The sequence below is a fragment of the Lissotriton helveticus genome, chromosome 11 (genome assembly GCF_964261635.1).
Source record: "Lissotriton helveticus chromosome 11, aLisHel1.1, whole genome shotgun sequence".
NCBI classification, from domain to species: Eukaryota; Metazoa; Chordata; class Amphibia; order Caudata; family Salamandridae; genus Lissotriton; species Lissotriton helveticus.
In genome coordinates, this window is record NC_136072.1 from 33,881,694 (window position 1) to 33,909,529 (window position 27,836).

At 45.5% G+C, this 27,836-nt stretch overlaps 1 protein-coding gene across 1 annotated transcript in view; it reads left to right on the top strand.

The window, feature by feature from the left end:
* The window catches only part of LOC144790640 (uncharacterized), a 552,900-nt gene that overhangs the window by 403,968 nt on the left and 121,096 nt on the right, over positions 1–27,836 (top strand). The window contains exons 25-26 of the mRNA XM_078665372.1: positions 20,734–20,808; positions 22,524–22,550. Coding sequence (XP_078521498.1) covers positions 20,734–20,808; positions 22,524–22,550 — 102 coding nt within the window. The remainder of the gene's footprint in view (positions 1–20,733; positions 20,809–22,523; positions 22,551–27,836) is intronic.

The window sequence follows — 27,836 nt, forward strand, 5'->3', positions numbered from 1 at the left end:
CTTTCTAGGAGTCTATGGTAGTAGCCTTGCCGTATTTGGACTGCATTGGCTATCACTAAATATGGATATGATTCTTATGCCTTTATAAGTATATGTTTTGTTATAACCACATAAGGGCATGAATCGGGAATATTTAAATAGGGTCCTAGATACATTCACAACACCCACTCCACGTATAATGTCCATCATTACTAAAATACTAAGCAATACTAAACATATAACAATGCATGTGTTTTCCAACCTACCCCAAAATACATAAATTGCATTTGAAATGGTATATGGTATATACACGAAAATGAGTATTTATACTGTACGTTTTTCAAGCAGCGGTATCATTCAGATAATGCATATATAAATATTGGCTGAATGAATTGCGAAAATTACATTTATGAAATGGATCTTAATACAGAAAAGAAGGTCGAGACCATTTCATCACATATTTATACAATACTGTACATGTGCTGGAGGCTAAGTCAAAATATTGTTTCTAGAGTCTCTAAAAATAGAAGTTCTGATAGATACATCTGCCTTGTTGATTCCTCACCTTGTGAGTATCCCCCTTGCGCCAGCAACGTTCGGAACATTCTTTGTAGCACGCCGGCGTGGACGACGTCATAGGAGCACGGCATCGTGCACGACTCCGTCTGACGTCACCGACTCCTTATTAGACCCACGTCGGCGTGATGACGTCAGTTCCCTTTTTTCCGCGTCGTCGGCGCTAACGGTTTCTGGGATCTTCTGCGATTCAGATAGTAACTTGTTACTATTTTGTGTTACTGTTTCTCTGTTGAGTGCTTCTTCTTCGCCGAGGGTGTCGTCGAGGAAGACGGGGTTCAAGCAGTGGGTCCGAATGATGTCGATTACCGATCCGCATGACGATTGTTTGTGGTGTCTTGGATCGGACCATGATGTTAAGAACTGTCGATCCTGCTTCAAGATGAACCCTAAGGCCTTACAAGAGCGGGAGGCTAAGCTTCTACTTGCAAAGGTGAAAGGAAGAGATACTGGAAGGTCTTTGAGGTCGACGTCCAGACGCTCGAGGTCGAGACAGAAGTCGCGATCGAAGTCGAGGTCGAGATCGGCTTCGAGATCGAGGTCCAGAGCGAGGTCGAGGTCCAGAGAGAGGTCGAGGTCCGGATCCAAGTCGGCTTCGGGTCATGCTTCGGGCTCCTCGAAGAAGAAGCACAAGAGGAGGAAGCATAGCTCAATACACCACTCTGGCAAGGAGTCTTCAGATTCGAAGAGGAAGTCTAGAAAACATCATAAAGACTTCGTGTCTCCATCTCCTATGCAATCTCGTGGAGGTTCCCTGGTTCTGGAGCAAGAACCGGATCCGGAGTCGCACCATTCTTCGGAGCATGAAGAAGAGGAGGTTCCTCGGGCTCCGAAACCGGTGGAAGTCCCTGAAAATCAAGAGGGCCAGGATGAACCGATGCCGGAGCAGCCTCCTTCAGAGCGGCCGATGGGTTCGTACCCTCCCTTTCCTGGTCCTGGGCAGGACCCCTCGCATTTCCTTAATGCTATGTTTGGAGTTTATGCGAGGGCAATGTACCCCACTGGTGATCCGGCTGGTCCCATGGGTCCATTGTCTTATAATTTGGGCGTCCCTCAGGCTTACGCTCTGGCTCCTTTTATGCCGTTCATGCCGGCGCCTTATACTCCTTGGCTCGTTACGGCGCCGACTCCGCATGCGGCTTCGCCGGCTCCGGAACGACCTTGTGAGTTGGATCGAGGTGCCACGCCGGTGTGTGAGTCTTGTCCTCCAGCTGCCCCGGCTCCTCGTTTGACGCCGGTTCCGGCTCCGTCGGAGTCTTTACCGGATCCGTCGACTTCGGTTCGCATGGAATGGTCGAGGCGCAGGGCTCAGCGCCTCTTGGAGGAAAAGAGGTACGAAGATTCTGAAGTGGAGGAAGGTGAACTTCTGGATCAAGGGGATTGTTTTGAGGACCTGCATAGTGCTAGTGGCCTGGAACTTTCTCCTGAGTGGGGTTTGCCATCTGTTTCTGATGCACCATCTAAAGACGTGGCAACCTACCATGTTGTAATTAGGAAGGCTGCGGATCTGCTCAATCTGACTTTGCCTCCTGTTGAGTACAAGCCTAACATCCTCACGGAGGTTTTACACTCACCTTCATCTATAATAGAGCCTACGTTTCCATTCACTGAGGCTTTGACTGAGACAATAATGGAGGTCTGGAAGAGACCTTTGACTGCTCCTGCGGTTTCCAGGTCGGTGGCAAGACGTTACAGGGTGGCGCCTGGTGACCCTGAGTTTCTCTCTTCTCATCCTTCTCCGGAGAGTCTGGTGGTGCAGGCCGCTTGTTCCAACAGGTCTGCAGGTTCATTTCCTCAGGTGCCGGCAGACAAGGACTCTAAAAATTTGGACCAGTCTGCGAAAAAGATTTTCTCCTCGGGCAGCATGGCTCTAAAATCAACCAATGCTACTTGCCTGCTAGGGAGATATGTTCATGCGTTGATGGACTCTGTGAAACAATTGTCATCTAAGCTTCCAGAGGATGATAGAAAGAACTTCAATGAAGTAGTCTCCGATACTCAGGCTGCAGCCCGCTTGGTAATTCAGAGTGGCATGGACACGGCGGACTCTGTTGCCAGAATTATGGGCTCTACTGTTGCCACCAGAAGGGCCGCATGGCTGAAATCTTCAGATTTTTCGGAAGGTGTACAATCTACTTTATTGCACTTGCCATTTGACCGGACAGGCCTCTTTGGGAAGAAAGCAGATGTGGCCTTGGAGAAGTTCAAAGATAGCCGGGCAACTGCAAGGTCTTTGGGCCTTCAGGCTAGAGGTTCTGCCACTAGGAAGTTAGGGGATTTGGTAGATCCACTTTTCGTTCCTATAAGCAAGGCCAGCAGCAGCAGCAGCAGCAGCAGAACCCTTTGTATAGATCATTCCGAGGTAAACAAAGGGGCCGTGCTCGTGGACGCCAAGCCTCCTCCTCTAACAGTCAACCCCTACCCTCAGCAGCAAAGCAGCCCTGGATCCGCCATTCTGGATAATGCGGGTCCGGTAAGGGGTCGGCTTACTCATTTTCTACGGGATTGGGAATCGGTTACATCAGATCTTTGGGTTTTCAATCTCGTAGAAAATGGGTATGCACTTCCTTTCCAGGAGTTCCCTCCCAATTTCCCTCCTTGCCAAGGTTATTGTTCGGAGGACCACCTGCTTCTCCTGCAGGAAGAAGTCCTGGCACTGTTCCGAAAAGGTGCGATAGAGGTGGTTCCAGAGTAGGAAAGGGGTCAGGGGTGCTACTCCCGGTATTTCCTGATCCCCAAGAAGGATGGCAGGTTACGTCCAATCCTGGACCTCAGGATTTTGAACCTCTATCTCAAGCAGGAGTAGTTCCAAATGCTCACACTTGCGCAGGTTCTTCAAGCGCTGTTGGAAGAAGACTGGATGGTGTCGATCGAATTGCAGGATGCGTACTTTCACATCCCAATCCTGAAGTCGCACAGAAAGTATCTCCGTTTTACGGTGGGATCGCAGCACTACCAGTTTGCGGTCCTTCCGTTTGGACTTACTACTGCGCCTCGAGTTATCACCAAGGTGATGGCGGTGGTGGCTGCCCATCTCAGAAGGTCGGGGATTCCTGTGTTCCCCTATCTGGACGAATGGCTGATCAAGGCAGATTCGCCAGAGAAGGTGCTCCATCATCTGCAAGTGACATCGCAGCTGTTGTACAGATTGGGTTTTTCAATAAACGTGCCCAAGTCTCACCTGGTGCCCTCCCAGCGCAACCTGTTCATAGGTGCGGTATTGGACACTACTGTATGTCGTGCATTCCCTCCACCGCAAGGAATTCGCGACATACAGGAAATGATTCCTTTATTCTACAATGGAGCGGTTGTTCCAGTCCTGAAGGTCCTTCGTCGGCTCGGTCTGATGGCTTCTTGCATTCTGTTGGTCAACCATGCATGCTGGCACATGAGGGCACTCCAGTGGTGCCTCTGCAGGCAGTGGTATCAACACAACGGAGATCTCGGGGAGTCAGTGAGGATCTCCAGAGAAACTGCAGCGGATCTGTCTTGGTGGAGTGTGGAGGGCAATCTATCTTAGGGAAAGCCTTTCCATCTTCCTCCATCGGTTGCCACAGTGATAACGGATGCATCCACTCTCGGATGGGGTGCTCATCTGGGGGATCTGGAGATCAAAGGTCTTTGGTCTCCGGAGGAAAGGTTGCTTCATATCAACCTTCTAGAGTTGCGGGCGATACGTCTGGCGCTCAATGCCTTCCTCCCTTCCCTTCGTGGTCAGTCGGTTCAGGTCCTGACGGACAACACGACCGCGATGTGGTATATCAACAAGCAGGGAGGAGTAGGGTTGCAGTGTCTCTGCAGAGAGGCTCTGCGTCTCTGGTCCTGGGTTCAGGATCATCAGATTTGTCTGATGGCAAATCATCTGGCCGGAGTTCTGAACGTTCGTGCAGACGTTCTCAGTTGGCAGTTCTCTGCCGACCACGAGTGGAGGCTTCACCCGGAGGTTGTTCACGACATCTTTCAGATGTGGGGACTCCTCGGGTGGACCTGTTCGCTACTCACGAGAATGCTCACTGCCTGTCATTCTACAGTCTCCAGTATCCGATGCAAGGAGCTTTGGGGGACGCGTTTCGGTTGAGTTGGGGAAATCAACTCCTTTACGCTTTTTCTCCCATACCCTTGATTCCTCGGGTTCTGAGGAAGATTCGCCAGGACCTGGCCCAAGTCATATTGGTTGCATCGGATTGGCCAAGAAGGGTGGTAGACGGACCTTCTCCACCTCTCCTCTCACCCGCCGCTCCGTCTCCCTCTCAGGGCAGACCTACTCTCTCAGATGGAGGGGCAAGTTCTACACCCCCACCTCCAGACATTACACCTTCATGCCTGGAGATTGAACGGGGCAGCTTGAATTCCTTTTCTCTCCCTCACGATGTGGTGGATGTCATTCTTTCCGCCAGGCGTGACTCCACTAAGTCCATCTATTCGCATAGGTGGTCTAAATTTGTCTCTTGGTGTAGGGAGAGGGATGTTGACCCTTTGAAGTCTCATTTGTCTGACATTTTGCAGTTTGCTCTTTCTCTGGCGCAGCAAGGATTTGCTGTTGCCACGGTCAAGGGGTATCTTTCAGCCTTATCGGCATTTCTCTGTTTGCCGGATCGGCCCTCTCTTTTTAAGTCTTCAGTGGTTTTAAGATTTTTGAAGGGTCTCATTAATAAGTTCCCTCCTTCTCCGTTTGTTGTTCCTCATTGGGATTTGAATCTTGTGTTAACCTATTTGATGGGTTCTCCCTTCGAACCCTTGCACAAGTGTCCAATGAGGCTTCTATCTTTTAAAACGGTCTTCTTAGTTGCAATTACCTCGGCAAGGAGGGTAAGTGAGCTTCAGGCTCTTAGTTCCAAGCCCCCGTTCTTGACCATTCACGCTGAAAGAATGGTTCTCAGGACCAGGGCTGCTTTTCTTCCTAAGGTGGTAACTCCCTCCCACCAAGGTCAATCCATTACCCCTCCTACCTTCTATCCTCCCCTACACCCTTCCAAGGAGGAGGAGAGGCTTCATCGCTTGGACCCTAAGAGAGCAGTTAGTTTCTATTTTGATAGGACTAAAGACTATCGTATTGACGATCAGCTCTTCATGGATTTTGCTGGCTGCAAGAAGGGCAGACCGGTGCACAAGCGCACACTTTCCAGGTGGATAATCCTGTGCATCAAGATTTGCTACTCTCTGGCGAGTAAGGACCCTCCTGAGGGTATTAGAGCACATTCTACTAGAGCGAAGTCTGCAACATCTGCTTTGTCTAGAGGTGTTCCTGTTGAGGACATTTGCAGAGCCGTGACTTGGGCCTCCCTCCACACTTTCGCGAAGCACTACTGCTTGGATACCGAGGTGAGGAGGGACGGCCACTTTGCGCGCTCTGTCCTCTAAGATTTCCTGGTGTAGCAGAGTGGACACCCTCCTCCGGGAGTGGGGACTGCTGTGGGACTCTATTCACAAGGTGAGGAATCCACAATGCAGATGTATCTATCAGAAGAACAAGTTACTTACCTTCGGTAACGCTTTTTCTGGTAGATACAGTATCTGCCTGTGGATTCCTCACATGCCCACCCGCCTCCCCGTTGTCCGCTCTGCTATACCTGGTTTTATGTATTTATATTCCTGGTTCTTGATACCTTTGTTTCGATTTGTATGTACTGTGTACACTGTATATATGTATATTTTCTGTCGTTGGTCCGTACGGGTGCCTCGAAGGCACGGAAAAAAGGGCGGAACTGACGTCATCACGCCGACGTGGGTCTAATAAGGAGTCGGTGACGTCAGACGGAGTCGCGCACGATGCCGTGCTCCTATGACGTCTTCCACCCCGGCGTGCTACAAAGAATTTTCCGAACGTTGCTGGCGCAAGGGGGATATTCACAAGGTGAGGAATCCACAGACAGATACTGTATCTACCAGAAAAAGCGTTACCGAAGGTAAGTAACTTGTTCTTCTGTTCTCTAAGAATAGTTCTACTTTAAGCAGAGTACCATGTGCCAAAAAAAAGGTAAATATTTTGGAAACGGAAAAATAATTTCGCTTTCAGGGGAAAAAATAGTTCCAATTGTTTTTAGTAGTGTTGTTTATCAAAAACTGAAGGCCAAATTCAGAGTTCAGGGAACGCTGTGTGCTCGTTGTTTTAAAAGTTATTCTCGTTGTTAGGAGAGAACATCCTATCAGACAGGCTTGCGAAAAATTGGTCTACAACAGTAGGTGAAAGTTCAACCAAGTTCGAAAAAGCTGAAATAGTGCATATGTGAGAATCATTGCCATCATCGATGTACGGATCAGCAATGCTCACAGAAGGTTGTACCTGTGTGGTGCTGCTTTCATCTCGTACTTCACAGCCACCTAATCGTAATGATGAAGTCTCAACGAATGCCGTCATCAGAATAGGTAGCCACTGGGGAAAACACGTTGCATGAGCCGTTACCGAACCAAGCAAAGTATCGATATCCATAGGTACTGCTGATGGTAGTGTAAGACAGACGTCCAACACGCATTCTTCTCCGCATAGCAGACATCGAAGCACAGGTAAGATGCAATCTTCCCAGATTTGCCTGAATGAAAGAAACCAAGTTGTATTCAGATCTCTTAGCCGGGCCAATCCGAGGACTCTAGTGATTCGGTCTCGGTAGCGTATTGCTAGGATCGTTTCTTCCATCGTAGCTGGAGTTTTGTCTGTGGCTTGGCTTGCCATATCGGAGCAGAAGGATCAAAAATAAAATTCCTGCTACGAGTCCCAAAAGAAGAGGCAGGCCACCGAATACAGAATGCACAAACTTCGGGAAGATGCCCAGATCTGTTTCAAACGGTGCTAACAGTCCAGAGAAAATTGTCTTAAATACATGTGTGATGCCACTGGTATCAGACATGTTTAAAATTAGCTTAAAATTTCTACGAAATGCAAGGGGCAATTTGTTGATAATAGGATATGTATCTCTGCCGCTGTCCTTGCAACTTGCAGATCATACGTCTCTTTCGACGAGGTTAAAGGCACGGTTGTCTGTAAAAGAATAGACTTCATTCTGCTTAAAGTATCAATTCGAATAGAAGAGATATTCAGAGAAGACCATATTGCTGCCTCCTTGTCTGGTTTGCTGTTTGGATACAATACTTGCATACAGCAAATGACCCTGGAAGTAACGGTTACGAGATAGGCTTTTCCTGGCACCATGCCACAACAGCTGTGGTCACTTATTAGAACGTAGCTGCCGTTGGAAAGTTGTCTGAAAAAAGGCTCTATCTGTGTTGCAGGAGTGCCATGCAGGTGACATGAAAGGTTATTTGATGAACCTACGCAGGCTCCATGCAAGTTAATACCTTGACACAGAAGTGTACCGCTTAGTGATTTTTTACAGTTGTTACCACTAAGAAATACTTCTTTTTTCCCTTCACTATAACGTTTATGTGTGTAAGGTAAATTCCAGGTAGATTTGATGTACCCTTTACCCAACCTTTCATACGGGCCTGCTGGTATATACTTTTGGCAATACTGAAACTGAAAAGTTGTTATGGGAATAGTAATTGTTCCATGTAATATCCATTCAATGACAGGTCTCTCTGACATTGTCAATGGTAATCTCTCAAGTTTTTCAATGCTCAGAATCGTATAGTCTGCTCCTTTTTGTGCCAAACTGATTTGTTTATCAGTAAGGTTAAAGATAGAAAATAATGACGTAATGTTGATTAGATGCCATGGCACGAAGCCTGAACGCAGGTTTTGCAACGTCCAGCCTAGCTGTACAATAGAACGCAATTGCGACTGGCCATGTTGTAACATTAGCAAGTCCTGCTCTATTATATCAATAGCATATGATACAATGCTGTCCAGTGAATAAATTCTGGAGGACAGAGTCGTTAACCCATTGTCCACTACAGAAAGTGATTTGTCCAAATTTATACGATCAATTTCTCGTATTTTTTCAGCAGTTTCAAATTGCGTCACTTTCCAAGCTTCATTGTAAGCAGCGTATATACCGGCGTATATGAAACGTTTTTGACGCTGTTTAGGAGGTCCCAGTATGAAATCTCGCAAGTCAGCACCTTCTTTAAGTAAAGTCAAGTGTTGCTTAATTTCTGGCAGTGTGGATTTCTGTAGCCATTCGAGGCATAGTCTCCCTACACTTCATGCTGTAATTATCCCTGGATGTTGTCTCTGGGAATATCTTGGGTCTGGCCTGTTCTGTTTGAACCCCTGTATTTTGTTCAGGAATCTATCTTGACAGTTATTTGTGTCTGTGGGCCAGATCAACCATTTTTTCCAATCAGGATTTGTTCTGTTTTGCTGTAAAATGTGGGATACGTCTATCTCCACATCTGTAGTGCTATTACTATCAGGTATGGGCTTTGGAATAGACGGTTTGTTTAAGTCTTTTATTTTGGCTCAGCCAAGACAGGTTGTTTGTTGAATGGTGTCATTCAGGAATATCATCTGTTCTGGGATCATGCAGGCTCTAAATAATGATTCTAGACCTTGTACCTGCCAGTCTTTTGTACCCCAGATGGTTTTCGTTTCAATGTTGTTTTTCCAAAATTCAAAACCAAATGTAGACATTTTTTCATAAAAATTTTCAGAATAAATCAATTTAGGATTTGTCAACATTGTTTTCATTCCTATCTTATTTAACATTTAAAAAAAACGTTTCTGGATCAGTGTTGTTAAATCCTGAGAAGTATGGGAATTTCTCATAAAATGTTTTTGAGCTGCCTTTTGGCGGTGTTGGACAATGTTCCCATTGATTATAAGTAAAAACATTTCTAGGATTAGCAGATTTATGCAAATAGTGATGACCATAACGATTATAACAGTACATTTCTTCATAATTTGATGAACCCTGCAAATAATCATGTTCTGTGAATTTAGCTGACATTTGTAATTCTGACATCATATTGTTAATATTTTCAAAGTCCCAATCATCAGAGAAAGTACTTGGTGTTACAAAGTCACTTAATTAAACCTTGAATTGATGTGGATATTTCAAGAGCTCAATCGGGCCATAGATTTCGTAATCAGTTTTGTCCCATGCTACACCCCCAGGTATAGGATTGGCTGTGATGTTCACTGATGACAGTTCTCTTTTCTCGATGTGAGAGGATCTGTGAGGCTTTAGGACCAAGTTGATGTTCTGACTTGCTGTGTCCATTGTACTATATTTTCCATCAATAACTCTACCCAAAATTAAAATCAAGATGAGCCACAGAAGGAGGAAAAGTACACCTAACACAATCCAAAATTCAATCCATGGTGAAATCAGATATGTTTCTTTTAGTTGATGAAAAAGTTCAGTCATTTTTTCTTTGAAAGTTTTTGTTGCTGGCGTTTCTTCATGTTCACTTGGATCATCAGAAAAGTCATCGAAATTGATGAAGTAGCCGGATTTCCCTTAGTCTTTGAATCTTCTTTTGTCACATTGGTATAGTCTGAAGCTACATTGTTGTAGACAGGTGTTTCTTGACGAACTGTTGCAATTTGGGTTTCAAGAGGCACAAGTTCCATGGCTTTGTTGCATAGTCCTTTTTTATTCACTGTAGGTTTATCAAATGTGATTAGTCTCTCAGTTTGAACCTCTTGGATTGTAGCAAGATTTGGTCTTCTGCTATTTCTTGGGAGTCCACTGGGCCTACTACTTATTATTGGCCACATGATTGTGGTTTTACCAGGTCGATAGATACAACTCTGTTCTCCTTTTTACCAGCAAGGGTGGTAGTACTACTGATCTTGTTCCGCTGACAGCTAAGACAGGTACTGCTTTTCTGTAAGAAGGCCCAAATTCCTTCTTCACCGCGATCTTTTCTCTGACCAGATCCCCAATCTTTGGAATCCAGACAGGTCTTGCTGGGACAGGTGGTTTTTCTTCAGTGGCTGTTGGCTTTAACTTCTTGTTACGTAGACTTCTTCTTGTTTCATTTAAGTCCTGTAAAACAGCCAAACGATCTTTGATATCAAAGGATTTTTCTTTTACCACTGAAGTCTGACAATCTGAATCCTGGATTATCATTCTAGTACCGAACAATAGTTCGTATGGAGTGATACCTCTTAGAGTATTTCTTGGCAGATTGTTAAGACTACGTTGGACACTTGTTAGATGCTTGACCCACCCATCACCCGAACCTAATACCCTCGCCGTTATAGATTGCTTACGTCACGTTTTTTCTTTCCACTACCGCATTACCCTCAGAAGGGAGAAGAGTACCGCAATGCAATGCCCATGTTGGTCATGGCCTCCTTGTAAGCTCGAGAGCTAAACGCAGGACCCTGGTCAGAATGTAGCATGCCAATTGCGTATGTGCCGATAAAGACTCGCAAATCTTTTATAACAGTTCTGGCGACAGCCGAGCGCTGGGGCCTACATCTTAAGTGAATCTAGTCTTAATAATTATGGGAACGCATTTCTGCGGCTGGATTTCTGCGTATAGATTGCCTAATGCTTTCTAATAAAGGTGTCCTGGCGATAGTCTGGTCCGGTTCACAACTGCGATCTCTATTGCAGTCCTGACAATCCATTGCAAAGTTATACATTTTGGAAGCTCATCCCCGGCCACCAGTACTGTGATTGTAATTCTATTAGAGATTTCAAGATCTCTTGGTGCCTCAGACCCATTCCCATGTGCGCTTCTTGAATCAAGTAAGCTCTCCGGTTCGTGTTTGGAATGACTCTATCCCCCACTCCAGGGATTTGAGCCAAAGGAATGGAGTTTGCATCAATTATGTCTTTATTTCCGAGAGGATAATTTAGAGGTAACGCTGCATAGTTGCCTTTCATTGAGGCTTTTACTGCTAGTAGCGTTTCACCGTCTATTTGTTTTTTAGTACGCTTTTTTGTAGCTACGGAAGCCGGTTGAACAGCTGCCGCTGTGGCTCTGTTAGCCAATGAATTCCCTGCAACGTGAACGCCATCACGTTGATGACTCAGTGTATGTATCACGTGAGTCTTTTGTAGTTCTTTCTGCAAAAGAACTACCTGTTCCCAAAGTTTTTTATGCTTTATTGTGGCACCTGTGTCATCCTTGTAACCGTTTTGAATCCAGTTCTGCATGCTGTTATTGTAAGACTGGACGCAGTAATGCGAATCGCACACTATTAGTGTGGGGAATTCGCGATCGGCATTTTCAAGCGCCATCTTTAAAGATCTTATTTCAGCTCGCTGAGCTGTACAGTTTCTGAGTGATTCCGTTTTGGTGATTATCGGTCTGAATGTACCTAAGCGCCAGCGACCTTTAACAATCGCGCACGCTGCATTGTAAGAATTTTTATCCACAACGTAGTGTTGTGCAAATCTGTCTGTTTAGATTACACAGGTGTATTGTTCGAGAGGCAGAATTTCGATTGGCAGAGGATATTCATGTTCGTATTCTAGATCTAGTTTTTTCATTTTCGGATCAAAAGCGTCTTTCACGTCTTCTGCATCAAGAGAATTTTCCCATTGTATCCATTTTGGATCTAATGCCACTGCATTTGGAATGCGTGGTCTTGTTACTGCCTCAAGGGCTGATACTGCTGTTAAAACAGATATGCTTTTGCCTTGGGCTAGGGCTCTTTCTTTTGCTACAGCAGTTTGAACCGCTGTTAGAATTTTTTCAGTAGAACTGAATTTAATTTCAGCTTGTGTGTATAAGTGTGATTTATAAGCTATTGGTGCCGTTTCTCCCTCGTTAGAGGTCAGGTATGTGAATCCGCATCTTCCTGGGATGACTCGGATTACAAGGTTGCATTCGTTTGCGCGTGTTTGCAGTTTTGTTTTAGTTAACATGTCTGTTTATAATGATCGTAAAATTTCTGTGTGTTTCTGATTCCAATTAATTGGTTTGAAATCAGGTTTTATTAATTCATAGAGAGATTTAACCCTCTCCGCATAATTTAGAATGTATGTTCTTCCGAAATTCAGGAAACCTAGTATTGATTGTAAATTCTTCAGCGTTTTTGGTGCTTGGAGTACTGCACACTTCTCTAAGAAGTTGTCTGCTAGGCTTTTGCCTTCACTTGATAATTCATATCCTAAAAACAGGACAGTTAGGTGGGCAATTCGTGACTTTGTTCGTTGAATTTGTACCCTTCAGCTGCGAACCCAAGTATTATGGTGTTCACTCTTTTCAAGTGTGTCTCCAGGTCGTCGTCTGTAAGATAGATGTCATCGACATAAGATAATGCCTCATCGTCATACATTTGTAGTAGCTCTGTTACCCTGGCTGAGAATAATCCTGGGCTGTTCTTGAATCCCTGTGGGAGTCGACAGAATTGTTTTGCGCCCCCATACAGGAGAAAGCGGTCAAATATCTATTTTCAGGTGCAATGTTTTGACAAAAGAAACCATTTGAGATATCTAATGTCGTTTTATATTTTTTGCGCACAATTTTATTCATTAGTGCTGCACTGTGTGAGTTTTGTACTGCAAATGTTTTGCAGCAGGAGTTTAGGTGTCTGTAGTCCAAAACTAGACAATATGAATCATGGAGACAGGAAACAAAGGATTGTTCATTTGTGAGGTGCATGTTTTAATCACCCCCTGATATTCAAGTTGATCTAAGATCGCCCTGACTTGTTTTTTAGCATCTTGCTTAACTGGGTACTGCCTTTGTGCAGTGGGTTGACTTTTTAACTGAATTTTATGGTGAGGAGAATCCTCATCCCATCCTACATGATTTTTATTTAATGCAAGGGCTTGGGATACTGCCCATTTTCTTGCAAATGTGTATTTTTTATGAATTGGAATGTGATTTGAGAAGGCAGGCATAATCATTTCTTCGCCATGTGGGCACTCCCTGACAAACTCTGGTGGCCAGTCTTTTTCTGCTAGAAGGATATCATAGCCTTTCGAAAGGTTATCCCAAAAGAAATCCCTTATTTTCCTAGTTTTGTCCCCCTCCATACGCAATGTTATTTCATATAATTTATGGGGTTTGCTACCTCTGGTGTCTGCAGTTTCCACTTGAATGTATTCATTCGTGTCCACTGTCTCCAGAAGATTCATCAGGATCTTGCGAGCTATGGTCATTTCTGCTGCACTGTCTAGCATTGTCTGGGCCCACTCTCCGTTTTTCAGTTGTGTCCTCAAAATCCTCGGCATGTTTTATTTTAATACTAGCTACCTTCTTCTTTGGAAATTGTGATTTTTTACTTTGATGAGCAGGTTCCTTGTCTTTGGACTTGACGTGCTCTTCCTTGTGTTCTGACCGTACTCTTCTTTCCGATTTCTGTGAGGAAGTCTGAAAAGATCGAGAGGGACGTGTATCAATATCTTGATATCTGTCAGGTTTTCTCAAATATCCCTATTTCTAAGGTTGTATCTTTTCTCAGAGGGCTCCTTCTGGGGAGACTTGCATCCTCTTTCTGGAGATCTATCTCTCTGTTGAGGAGACCTTCCTCTGGACTGAAACCGTTTTTCTCTGGGAGTGGTTTGTTTATTACCCTCTCAACTCTTTTTGGGAGTGTTGAGATTATTCTTAATAAAGTTTTTTCAGGATTTTCAGTTAGTTGGGGTTTTAGTGGTTTCCCACCCAAACTATCTCTACCTAGTTCTTCATAGGATTTTTCTATGATTCTGGCAATTTCAAAAGGTTGTTCTGCTATATCTGTTTCTTTCAATTTCTGGCAGATCGCCACAGATGCTGCTTCTCCTTTTATGTTGGCTAGTAATATAGCTGAGACCTGCTTGAAGTCTTTCAGTAATTTCATACCTAGAGTTAAATCAGGTTCTGGACTGTATTCATTTTGAATCTGTCTTAGTACGTCTGGTATAACCGCCATAGACGGAACACCATGTGTTTTTGTGTATATCGAAGCAAAGACTGTGCCCCAAGTGTCACAGTCCTCCACATGTGGTGCGATCCCCATTGGAAGACAGATAGTCAGAATTCTGTGTTTCTCATGAGGTGTAGTATCAGGAAATACTGCCTCTATTTGAGTGATTTTTTGAGCTAACCAGAATGGAATTTGTTCCCGTTTTGCGGGTATTTTGCCAATGGCTGATTGTATATTCTGTGGTGTGATTTTATTTGTGTTCCCCTGGTGAGGGGTGTGCTGTGGAATTTTTATTGCTGGTTGGACTGTTGAAGTCCGCATGACATATTGGACCAATTGTCTATGTATTTGAATTAGTTGTTTTAGCTGAGCTAAAAGTTCCCGGTCTGACATTTTTTCAATGTCGGGATGTGGTGTGTAGCTGGCTAGAACCGGCCATGTGGCTCCTGGTCTACCTAGTGGACCGAGCCTGGTAATGTGATTTTGATGTTTTAGGGCGCCATTAAACCAGAGCAGGTGCTCTTGGTATGTTAGTGGAATTTCAACGTCCTCGAAAGGAGCGCATTCCTCTGGAGATTCCTCTATTTTGTAATAGTGGAAATCTTGTGTCACAGCGTGTGCTGCTGGAAAATGTATCCATGAATAGAATACCTCTGTCTGCCGATATTCATGGGCCTCTACCATAAATATGACTGTACCACCTCTTGATGATAGTCCATTTTGTATAAGTATAAGAGTTATAGTTCTTCTTACATTTACCGGAATGATTATAGCATACGGGTCTTCTTTTTGGAGACTTGTGTCATCTGCTATAAGTTGAGCTGCTATTCTATAGAAAAACAGTTCTCCACAGCGGACCAACCGAGAAAGCACCTCAAACTTCAAAAAGTCCCATAAACTATTCAGTCTCTTGTGCTGTTCAACCTCCAAGACCTGCTATGGTTAGGTCCCACTGGGTTCCCAGAAAGAAATTTGAAGACATGTGGAGGCAGCACCAATATCAAAGTAATTTGCAGCGGCGGTAAGAAGTTAAAAAATATATTTTTCTTTTTATTAATCTTTTTCAAAGGTGCACAAGACAGCCAACGCGTTTCGCTCCCCAACCTTGGGAGCTTCGTCAGGGCAAGATCAAGCGAATTTAGAACCTTTGTAGGTTTCAAGGTCAGATAGGAATGGCACCGTCCATAATTATGTAGCTTGACAGTCGCTGTGTGCTGGTATGTAGCTCAAGCAAATTTCCAGTTGGACAAAGACAATACTCGGAGAAAACTAGAAATGACTGATTACGCCACGTGTTAGTCCAAACACATCAAGGGGGCCGTAAAACACTACAGTCAAGTTGCAATGGTGTGTAGTTACCTGTAGAAGTCACATGTATTTCATGTTCATGTAGGCGATTATAAGTGCCGTCATGATGATGAGCAGTCCTTGATAAGCTGCCGGGTATACTCGGTCTCACGTTATGGTAACATCCGGACAAGCCCCCGTAGAAAGACGCCTATTCTAGCTCTCTCTCTTTCATCATCACTTTCCGTCATTTTTCTGACAGAAAGTTTTGTTTGCAGAGCAAGTTTCAAGGAAACAAAGATTAGGTGCACAATATTTTGGAACACTGTATCCTTCAAGGTTGACTATACCAAAAACTAATACATAGGATTCTCATTCTACTAAGTTCTGGCAGGTATTTACCTTTCACCCACTCCAGACGTCTATTGGAGTTTTTACGGGAAAAGGGGTCTGTGTGAAAAGTATGACTGAGTTACTCTAGTATCTTGCGTTAGATTATCACCTTACCAAACGTTGGGCGCCATGTAGTGTAGTTCCTATATTCCCAATAGGCTCTGCGCATTGGAATAACACAAACAATAGTTTAGACATATGACTGAGGTCATCTAGGTCTCTACTGAATATGTTAGACTTAATTAGGTATGCCAGCTAGCTCAGAGGTCACTAGAAACTTTCTCGAATGAACAGGAAGGAGTTAACTTTCCTGATTAGACAAGAAGGGATTAGTTTCTGACAACCGCATAAACATGACAACTTTGCTCCCTCCAGAACAAGGAGTATATCTCCAGAGTGGTGTGAAATCAATAGACAGCTATTTCACTCAGTCAATCGTGCATACTTAGTTTCACCAGGAGTGCAGAGAAATAGAGAGACGGGCGTTTTCAATAAAAGTTGTTATTTATTGAGCAGTCCTCTTTCTCATGCAAGAGAAGTGAATTGCCACAATTGCAATACTTGTCATAAAGTAAAGTGCGTACAGTAAAAGTAGTATTATGAAATAATACTGTAAAAGCATTGATATGGTTTCTGAGCCATATGATTCTTAAAATGGATAAAATATATACATACATAAAATCATTGACTAAACGTACTCAACTGGTGCTTCTAAGATACGCCTACCCCGGTGTACCTTACCTAAGCCTAAACTGTGGGAAGGAGTAAGTAAGCTGCAGTTTAAGTTAAGTTAGTTTTTGCCAAGAATCTGAATCAAGAATTCTCTAAGGATCTAATCAGCTCCGTACCTTGGTTTATAGAATGAAGGAGGTCTTGTATCTCTTTCTCAGGACTCGATCTCCCAGCAACCCGCAAGGGTGATTGGAAACACTGGAGCTGGATTTCTCGGCAGGCGAAAAGACAGCGTCTCTCTCAGTGTGTCAAATGGGAGGGTCGTCTTCCTTCGGCTCTCGCATCAGCTGGGCGTCGGGCAAGTAGATAGCCGCTCTGCTCCAAACCACCGTGTGTTTGCTTAAGGCAAATGTTGGTATATTTATACCTGGAAGGTGCCGAGTTTGACGTAAGGTTGGACATAAGAGGTCACTAAAAACGTACAGTTCTTTCTGGACTCCAGAAGTTCTTGTTCAAATCAAAACAAAAGCAGGGGGAATCCCCGGGCTGCTGGAGGCTTGGTTTGTTTAAAGAACGCGTTGCACTTTCTAGGAGTCTATGGGAGTAGCCTTGCCGTATTTGGACTGCATTGGCTATGACTAAATATGGATATGATTCTTATGCCTTTATAAGGATATGTTTTGTTATAACCACAAAAGGGCATGAATCGGGAATATTTAAATAGGGTCCTAGATACATTCACAACAGGCTGAGCCCTGAGTAATGCAGACAGAGGTTCAGGGACAGCCAGCATCTCACAAACTAGGCGTGGGTGGACATCTTAGATTGTTCCAGCTAGGCACTGAAAGGCTGGGTGAGAGACAGAAAAGTGGTGATTTTGCTGGGCTGTACAACCAAATCCTGATGATGCACATGCTCAATTCCTGTTTTACAGAGCTGCTCTAACAACTGGTAGATAGCAAGTTTTCTGATCCCAGGAAGCTTTCTGAAGAGGCAGAGCTTTGTGTCAGTTTTTCAGTGACTAACAAGGCACATGGAGGTGACCCTAAGAAGTGTGGTTCAGGTTCCCTCCATCAGAGCTATGGGGAGGTCAAGGGAGACACATAAAAGTCTCAGACTTAGGGGGAAGGAAAGTGTTTCCAAGCCCCTTCCAAGATGAAGGACGGAGCTTCTGGAGGGCGGTGGCCGAGCCGTCCCATTTTTAACCCTGCTGCTTTGATTGTGGTTAGCTAGGAGTCAAGCAACGGGACTCTGTCTGTCCAAAGAAATCCCTCACTGCTGAGACTTTTACTGGGGTGGCCAATATGGCCTTAGGTCTAGGTAGTCCCTAGGGACAGGAAATAGATAATGCTCAAATAAATGTCCCTTACTTAGGGGGTGAACTCAGAGAGTATATTGGTGATCCTTGAGGGTGGGAGCCATTGCTTCTACCAGGTCAAGGTGAATGGGGTCCCTGTCACTGCCACGAGGGTCACCAGGGACAGCCAGACTGTGGTAGTTGAAAGCCTGTTATCCCTGGAGCAGTACACCACTCAAGTCTGTATAGTAGCTCAGTTCCAGGGACAGGTGTTTGTAGCCTTGGTATCCCCGGAGTGGCGAAATGAGGCTGACCTAGAGAAGGATCATATTTAGTCACCAAATGCAGACTGAGTACAGTCTGGGGAATGAGTTCCCACCAGTGATGGAAATGCTAAGAGGGGCGGTTGCCCAGTGCACCCTGAAAGCTCAGACACCTAGTGCACCACTCACAAACTGAGGGTCCAGAGCCCCAGATGGAGGGACTGGAGAAGAAGGAATCACCCCTGACTCCTATTTGGCCTCAGTATACAGATCCTGGGATGAATGACCAATCTCACGCTAACCACCTCTGAGTGGAAAAAGGGTGTCAAAAAACGGTCGCTGTTGCCCCCACTCTGAGAAGCCACAGAAGGTAGACGCCCTTCAATGGCCTGGGTCCCGGTTATTGACACAGACAGCTATCAGTGCCCTCTATAAACAGGGTTTTTCTTGCATTTTGAATATCAGTATTTTCCAAGGGGTGGAATGGGCCACATCACTTTGTTGGCCATGGTAGTACGCCCTGCTTACTGGGATGCATCTGTGAGCAAATTAAGGTTAGGTGCTGCACAGTTGGGGTCCACAGGTGAGAGGTAGTCCCCATGGGTTAGTTCAGGGGCTCTTGAGAATATTGACAGCTGGATCCAACTCAATTCTGAAGGGTGCATTATTTATACCCGCCTGCATCAAAGAAGGCTGCCAAGTCCCATTACTGTCTTGGGATCTTGTGAGATCTTGCAAGTTGCGCAAGATTTCTATTGAATTTGTAAATATATTTTTATTGGAAAAGTTACAAGCATAGGAGCAGGCATGGGCGTTTTTATATTTTAAACAATCACTGGCAATGGCAATAGGTCTCGCATTTGCGAGAGTTGTAGCCATTGGCATTGTAACTGACAATTGGCCTGATTTAGATCTGGGCGGACAGGTTACTCTGTCACAACGCTGATCGATCTCCCGTCCACCGCAATACATATCCCATAGGACACATTGAGATTTATATTTCAGCAGACAGGATATCCGTCACCATTTGTGATGGCTTAACCCGTTCGCCATGATCTAAATCAGACCCAAAATCTTTTACCCATGTGTTATGGAGTGGAGTGGATGTATGTGATATGGAGTGGAATTCTGTGGATTGGATTGGAATTGTTAGTTGCGGAATTGTGTGGCATGGAATTGTGTTGTCTGAAGTGGATGTGTGTAGTGGAATTATGTGGCATGGTGTGCAGAGCAATTATGTGGATAATAATTAGGTGGTTTTGAGTGAACTGGAATTATGTGAAGTGGGATTGTGTGTCACAGAGTTTAATTATCTGGAATGGTATTGTGTGTAGTCTATTGATATGTTGTAGACTTTAATTATGTGCTGTGCTGTTGAATTTTGTGGCATGAGTGGTATTCTGTGGTGTGGATTGGATGTGTGTGGTGTGTTGATGTATGTGGTGTGTTGTGTAAAGTGTTGAGTTGAATTATGTGGTTTGTTGCCAAATTCTGTGGTGTGGAATGGAAATGTGTGGAGTGGAATTGTGTTGCATGGAACTCTGTGGTTGGGAGTGAAATTATGCTGATAGGAATTGTTCGTTTTGCATCAGGGTCGGGACGTATTTGCCTGTGGCTGGGTTTAAACTGGAATGGCATGGGGAGCAAGAAAATAATTGATTTAGGCCCAGATCTGTGTATTGAGGTGAATGTTTGACATTGGTCAACATTCTGTCCATCAATTGTTCTTTTTGCAATTACAATTATATCACATGATGTGAGGACATAACATCATGTGCACAAAAGGCACCCCTAATCTTAGGGATCATTTATGTGTGTAGACAGGCTCAGTGAGTTCCGATATCTACCTTTATTGAGTACCAAGTGCCACCAAGATATGATAACCTGAAGAAGCTGAAAGTGGCCATCTAGTCATGGAGAAGACCTCTGTTATACTCTGCATCTGGAAGGGCAATGAACTACTATTTTAATAGTTGATGGCCTGGATTCTCTGTATGTCCCCCAGACCTCGACCCCATGACTCTTAAGTAATCACGTCTCTCCTCTGTCCTGGTTCTCAACCTTTCTCCCCTACCTGCCATTGCCAGAAAAGACTGAACACTGGACTTTTGGGGAAAAGCAGAGGTTAATGTTGTTGTTATAAAGTGGGAAATAGATATTATTTCTTTCTTTTGCTTTATTTATCGCCATATTAGAACATCCCAAGAACCTTAGAGGGTTCTTGGAACAAGGTATGTTATATAGGCAAGACATTAAATCTTTAAAACTGCATATTTCTGGTTCTACTATTAGTTTTTTATTGTTTTAATAAATTGTACTCTACTTATTCTAAATTGGTGTGGGATTTTTCTTGTTTAGCCTGACTGCATTTGTGCCAACCTGCCAAAGGGAAAATCACAGGTTAATTTGGGGTTTGTTTGTTGTCCACCATGACAGAGATTGTGGTTCCTGATTGAGTAGGGTTTCACCCACCTGTACCAGAAACTCAATTTCCAGCAATGATTTTGTCAAAAAGTGATTAATTAATTATTATTTCTTTCATTTGTTTTATTTAGCTGCAACCTGGAAAATCACAGCAATCTCAGGTTGTTTCTGGATCAGCACATACAAATGAAAACAAGACGATTAAGGTAAATAATTAGAGCACCGTTCATGGGGTAACACAGAAAACAACAGATCTCAGCTCTTTCTTTTGCATGCTCATTGGTGGGTTTCGGTGGCCAATACCTGCTTCAGATGACACGTTTTCATATGTTACATGATAATGAAGCACAAAAGTTAACTTCTGTCTTTTTAAACTTGGAATGTTAGAGAACTGACAAGTGTCTAATTTGTAGAGGAAGTACTAAATACTAAGGGCCATATTTATCAAGTGGTTGTGTGGATTTGGCACCACCCTTCAACTGGCACGAAGGCAAAGATTTGTTGCCCTAAATGTCTTCATAAATCCAGAGTAATGCATCACAGCACAACCGGCTGTGTTGTGTTACTCTGCCCCAGGGAGGCATTCCATGGGTGGTGTGCCGGTGTTCCTATGCAAAACCAATTTTCAATGCATTCCCAAATGTACCATAAGTGGTAGATCTGGGAATTAGCCAAAACTGCTAAGCATCCCCAAAATAGTAAAAGCAAGCTTGCATTGTAAGGATTGATTTTGTGCAGGAAGGGGCTCCTGAGGCTTTTTCCTCTTTCTATATGTGCTGCAGAACTAGGATAAACAAATATATTTCTCGTTGTTATGCCTCCCCTGGAAAGCCGTAGCTTTTTGGCACAATCCCAAGTCTTCCAGTAATGGTAAACCTGGGAATGCGTCGATATCCATGTTTTTTGCATGGTAACACCCACATACCACCCATGGAATGATACCCTGGGGTAGAGTAACGCAACACAGTGATTTGTGCTGCATTGTGGTACTCTGGATTTTTAAAGCCACTCAGGGCCATGCAAGGGTGTCTTGCGTGGCTTGATAGATTGCATTTCAAGGGTTGTTTCACGTTTGCACCATGCAACGTAGTGCAAAAGATGTGCCTCCCCCAATAAATATGGCCTAGACTCTCCAGGTAGCTTGCAGGGCCTTTGAGGAGGTGCAAAGATGGCAGTCCACCTCCGTAGAGGAGGACATGGATGACAGTGAGGAGGAGGGAGCACAAAGAGAGAATGAGGAGAGAGAGAGGACCCAGTCCAGGGTCCTGAGCTGCCGGAAAAGCCCAACTTGACCCCAGCAGATGACCAGGATGATCTGAAAACCTAGGATGGAGCAGGGAGCAGTGTGTCTGCCAGGGGCTTAACTCCACAGGAGCTAGAGGACAGGAAGCTCAAACTGGAGATAGCCAAGTTGAATCTATAGAAGGTGGAGGCTGAAAGTGCCTTCAAAGAAAGGAGACTGGCCATGTAAGAGAGGAGGATAGCCCATGATCTCAGTCTCAGAGAGCTGGACCTAAGAGCAAAACAGATGGAGTCCAGCAATATTGGTGACATCATTCCAACAAAGTCCACTGACTGACTGACACTATACTGTGCTCCTGGGTGTAGACCTGGAAATCAAGGAAAAACAGCAGTGCTTACTTTTATGTCTTTCTTTAATCCTAATTTATATTTTTCTAATCCTCATTCACATACCTAAATAACCTTAGACAATTGCATCTCTTTTATGGTCTTCACATTCTTCTTGCAATTATAAGTTTAACTTGTTTCTTCTTGCCTGAAGAACTTCTAAGGGTTTTTTAAGAAAGAACATATACTTGTTATCTCACCTTCTCTCTTTCACTATTATCTATTTTCTATCACTTGTTTCTAAATACCTATATTTCTTTTTGATTTACTTCTCTAATTTTCTCTCTTTTAGGTTTCAACTTGGAGTAAGAGTTCAATTGTAAGTATTAAATTCTTATTCATCAGCAGTACAAGATATTAACTTTTGAGTTTTGAATTAGTACTTAGCTCTGTACAGTTCCTTTTCATTATCTGGATTTGAAGAACGTCGTGTCCTTTCAAAGGCGGAAACCGCTGCTCCTCGAAACGACGCGCTGGATTCTGTTGAGTGGTGTTCTCACAGGAATAGAACAGCACTTGTGTGAACACTTTTAACACTGCTCACTCGCTGATTAGAAGACTGTGCAGGTCTCTGTAAGCAGTGTACTCTAGTCTCACACTAAATAGAAGATTGCGCAGGTCTCTGGGGAACTGGTCGTTCTGAGGACAAACTGCGCATGATCCTCGCAGAGACACCACTTCGACGAAGCGGCGCTGAAGACCTAATACGGAGCTGGAAATGGTTTGTTGAATTGTAACTGTACATGGTAGGGACACCGACGAACTAGACGATATCCTAACAACCAACTAACTATCTAAGAGGGACTCCAAGAATACGTGTGCTTCCGTTAAGTGTTCAGGTGAAGTGCATCAGCGTTCTTCTGCGAGCGCTTCTTGTAGAACTCCGATGCACTAATAAACTAGACCTGCACCTTCATTCATTGTCGGCCATCTTGGAGCTGTTCATCCTACAAGCTTCTTTCCAGGTTAAGGCCTTAACCCTTGGTATGCATAAAATAGTCTTTTGTGAGCAAATTAAACAGGCAGAGAGGATTGGATCTGTAGGAGCCCTGACACTGTCTTTTTAAACTTGGAATGTTAGAGAACTGACAAGTGTCTAATTTGTAGAGAAAGTACTAAGTACTAAGGGCCATATTTATCAAGTGGTTGTGTGGATTTGGCACCACCCTTCAACTGGAACAAAGGCAAAGTTGGCTTGCCCTAAATGTCTTCATAAATCCGGAGTAATGCATCACAGCGCAAACTGCTGTGCTGTTTTACTCTGCCCCAGGGAGGCATACCATGGGTGGTGCGCCGGTGTTCCTATGCAAAACCCATGTTTTTTTCAATGCATTCCCAGATTTAACATAAGTGGTAGACCTGGTAATGAGCCCAAACTGCTACACATCCTGGGGGTGGCGGGGGCACAACGAAAAGTAATATGTTGAGGGCTATATTTTTTAAAGGGTTGCTTCGCTTTTGCACTATGCAATCGGGTGCATGCATGACGCAAACCTTAAATGCTACTTTTCAAGCCACTCAAGGCCACCTTGCCTGGCCTTGAGTGGTGTGATAGATCCATAATAACTCTAAACAACGCAAATCCCTCCATAGCATTTCTCTGCCCCAGGAAGGCATTCCATGGGTGGTGCATTTGTGTTCCCATGCAAAACCCATGGATCTCTTGATGCATTCCCAGATATACAATAAGTGGTAGACCTGGGAATTTGCCCAAACTGCTATGCATCACCAAAATAGTGAGCCTGCATTGTAAGGATTGTTTTTGTGCAGGTAAGGGGCACCTGAGGCTTTTTTCTCTTTCTATATGTGCTGCAGAACTAGGAGAAACAAATATACTTCTCCTAGTTATGCCTCCCCTGGGAAGTCGCTGCCTTTTGGCACATTCCCAAGTCTTCCAGTAATGGTAAACCTGGCAATGCGACAATATCCATGGTTTTGCATGGTAACACCCATGCACCACCCATGGAATGATACCCTGGGGTCGAGTAACGCAACACAGTGATTTGTGCTGCATTGTGTTCTGGATTTTGAAAGCCACTCAGGGCCATGCAAGGATGCCTTGCGTGGCTTGATAGATTGCATTTCAAGGTTTTTTTTCACTTTTGCACCATGCAACGTGGGGCAAAAGATTTGCAACCCGCAATAAATATGGCCCTGACTCTCCAGGTAGCTTCCAAGGGCCTTTGAGTGGGTACAACAATGGCAGCCCACCTCAGGAGAGGAGGACATGGATGACAGTGAGGAGGAGGGAGCACAAAGAGAGAATGAGGAGAGAGAGAGGCCCCAGATCAGGGTCCTGAGCTGCCAGAAGAGCCCAACTTGATCACAGCAGATGACCAGGATGATCTGAAAACCTAGGATGGAGCAGGGAGCAGTGTGTCTGCTGGGGGCTTAACCCCACAGGAGCTAGAGGACAGGAAGCTCAAACTTTTGATAGCCAAGTAGAAACTATAGAAGGAGGAGGCTAAAAGTGCCTTCAAAGAAAGGAGACTGACCATGGAAGAGAGGAGGATGGCCCTTGATCTTTGTCTCAGAGAGCTGGACCTAAGAGCAAAACAGATGGAGTCCAGCAATATTGGTGGCATCGTTCCAACAAAGTCCACTGAAGAGGTGAGGGTCTGCATAACCAAGGACTCAGGGCCCGATTCACAGAACTAACTTAAGACAAAATCCTAAACTTACTACTTTTGGTATTCACAGAAGTTAGGATTTTGTCTTAATGTTTGTCTTAAGACAGATTTAAGACAAAATCCCAACTTAAGTCTGTCTTAAGTTTGTCTTAAGACAAACTTAAGACAAAATCCTAACTTCTGTGAATACCAAAAGTAGTAAACTTAGGATTTTGTCTTAAGTTAGTTTTGTGAATCGGGTCCCTAGTGTCCAGTTATTTGGCGGGATATGATATAGATAAATTGCTCTCAGTATGAGGTAGCCCTCAGGGTGCACAAGTCTTAGAGAAGTTCTGGCAGGTAGCTTATCGAGTTACATGTGCACGGTGGGGAGGGACAGACTTCTCACACTTGTGGTAGAAGACCAAACCAAGAATACCAACATGAAGGACATTGTTCTGACCAAATTTGGGCTGAGCCCTGAGAAATACAGACAGAGGTTCACGGACAGCCAGAATCTCACAAACCAGGCGAGGGTGGACTTCTTAGATTGTTCCAGCAAGGCACTGAAAGGCTGGGTGAGGGACAGAAAAGTGAATGATTTTGCTAGGCTGTACAACCGAATCCTGATGGTGCACATGCCCAATTTCTGTTTTACAGAGCTGCTCTAACAACTGGTAGATAGCAAGTTTTCTGATCCCAGGAAGCTTCCTGAAGAGGCAGACCTTTGTGTCAGTTTTTCAGTGACCAACAAGGCACATGGGGGTGACCCTAAGAAGGGTGGTTCAGGTTCCCTCCATCAGAGCGATGGGGAGGTCAAGGGAGACACATAAAAGTCTCAGACTTAGGGGGAAGGAAAGTGTTCAAAAGCCCATTCCAATAGGAAGGACGGAGCTTCTGGAGGGCGGTGGCCCAGCCGTCCCATTTCTAACCGTGCTGCTTTGATTGTGCTTAGCTAGGAGTCAAGCAAGGGGACTCTGCCTGTCCAAAGAACTCCCTCACTGCTGAGATTTTTACAGGGGTGGCCAATATTGCCTCAGTTCTAGGTAGACCCTAGGGACAGGAAATAGATAATGCTCAAATAAATATCCCTTACTTAGGGATGAACTCAGAGAGTATATTTGTGATCCTTGAGAGTGGGAAACATTACTTCTACCAGGTCAAGGTGAATGGGGTCCGTGTCACTGCCACGAGGGTCACTAGGGACAGCCAGACTGACCTATGTCCCTCTGGGCCGGTCACCCCCACGCACCGCGCACACTCCTCGTGAGTGAGCCCAGGCTGCCCCCCGTTCCCGCCAAGTGCCGCCGCTGCCCGCAGCTGTGACCCTGGTCCACCGCTGTTACTGCTCTTGCCCCACCTGCGCTGCGTTTGTATTTTCGATTCCGATTGTATTTCCCCTGTGTTATTTCTCCTTGTTTAATTTCTGTTTCTCTCCCTGTGCCCCGTGTTGTTTTATTTTGTGATTGTTTTACTCTCGTCGCACCCAGCCCCTGCAGCGCTTCCCGCCACCTCCACGCCGCTGCCCCCTGCGGCCCCGCTCCCTTCCCTCTGCAGCCCTTCCCATTCGCCGCCCCGCTCCCGCCTCCCGCCTCCCAGCTGCTCCTCCCTCCCACTGGGACATATATGACGAAGTGCTCACGGTGGTGAGCAGTGACCTCTGTCCCTCTGGGCCGGTCACCCCCACGCACCGCGCACACTCCTCGTGAGTGAGCCCAGGCTGCCCCCCGTTCCCGCCAAGTGCCGCCGCTGCCCGCAGCTGTGACCCTGGTCCACCGCTGTTACTGCTCTTGCCCCGCCTGCGCTGCGTTTGTATTTTCGATTCCGATTGTATTTCCCCTGTGTTATTGCTCCTTGTTTAATTTCTGTTTCTCTCCCTGTGCCCCGTGTTGTTTTATTTTGTGATTGTTTTCCTCTCGTCGCACCCAGCTCCTGCCGCGCTTCCCGCCACCTCCCCGCCGCTGCCCCCTGGGGCCCCGCCCCCTTCCCTCTGCAGCCCTTCCCATTCGCCGCCCCGCTCCCGCCTCCCTGCTGCTCCTCCCTCGCTCCGCCCCCCCCCACTCTCCACATATGGCAGAGTGGCAAATGCGCAGTGGGCGCGCTAATGGTAAGCCCGTCTGCGCCCGTCCGCGCCTGGACCGCGCCCAGCGCCAGAACCCTTGGCCCCCACAGACACCAGCCCTCCCGCCGGACGTACGACGCCACCGAACTCAAAGCACTCAATGCCGACCGGATCCCGGGATGCTACCGAGCCACCCCGAGACGCACCCACGGACCCTTCAGCTGCCACTCCTGCAAGTTCACCTGTATCCGGACCTGCACTGCACCCGCACCCACCAGGCCGAGCACCAGCAGCAACCACCTGAAGTGCATCCTACTCAACACCCGCTCCGTCCACAAACACGCCGTTGAGCTCTGGAACCTGCTCGATACAACATCGCCAGACGTCGCCTTCCTCACGGAAACCTGGATGAATGCCTCCTCAGCGCCAGACATTGCCATCGCCATCCCGGACGGATACAAGATCACCCGGAGGGACTGCGGCAACCAGACTGAAGGAGGCATCGCCATCATCCACAGGAACAACATCCGCATCACAACCAACACCGACGACACCCTCACAACCGCCAAACACCTGCACTTCCAGATACACACCGACCCCAGGACCACCCTCAGAGGCACCCTCATCTACAGACCCCCGGGACCACGCACAAAATTCAGCGAAGACATCGCTGACTTCATCAGCCCACTCGCCCTCCCCTCCGCTGACTACATCCTCCTCGGGGACTTCAACTTCCACCTGGAGAACAACAACGACCGCAACACCACCACCCTGCTGGACAACCTTGCCAACCTCGGTCTCAAGCAGCTGGTGACCACCCCCACCCACTACACAGGACACATGCTCGACCCCGTCTTCTCATCCAGCAAGGACATCGCCTTTAGCCACGCCACCGGACTCCACTGAATGGACCACAGCTGCATCCACTTTAGCT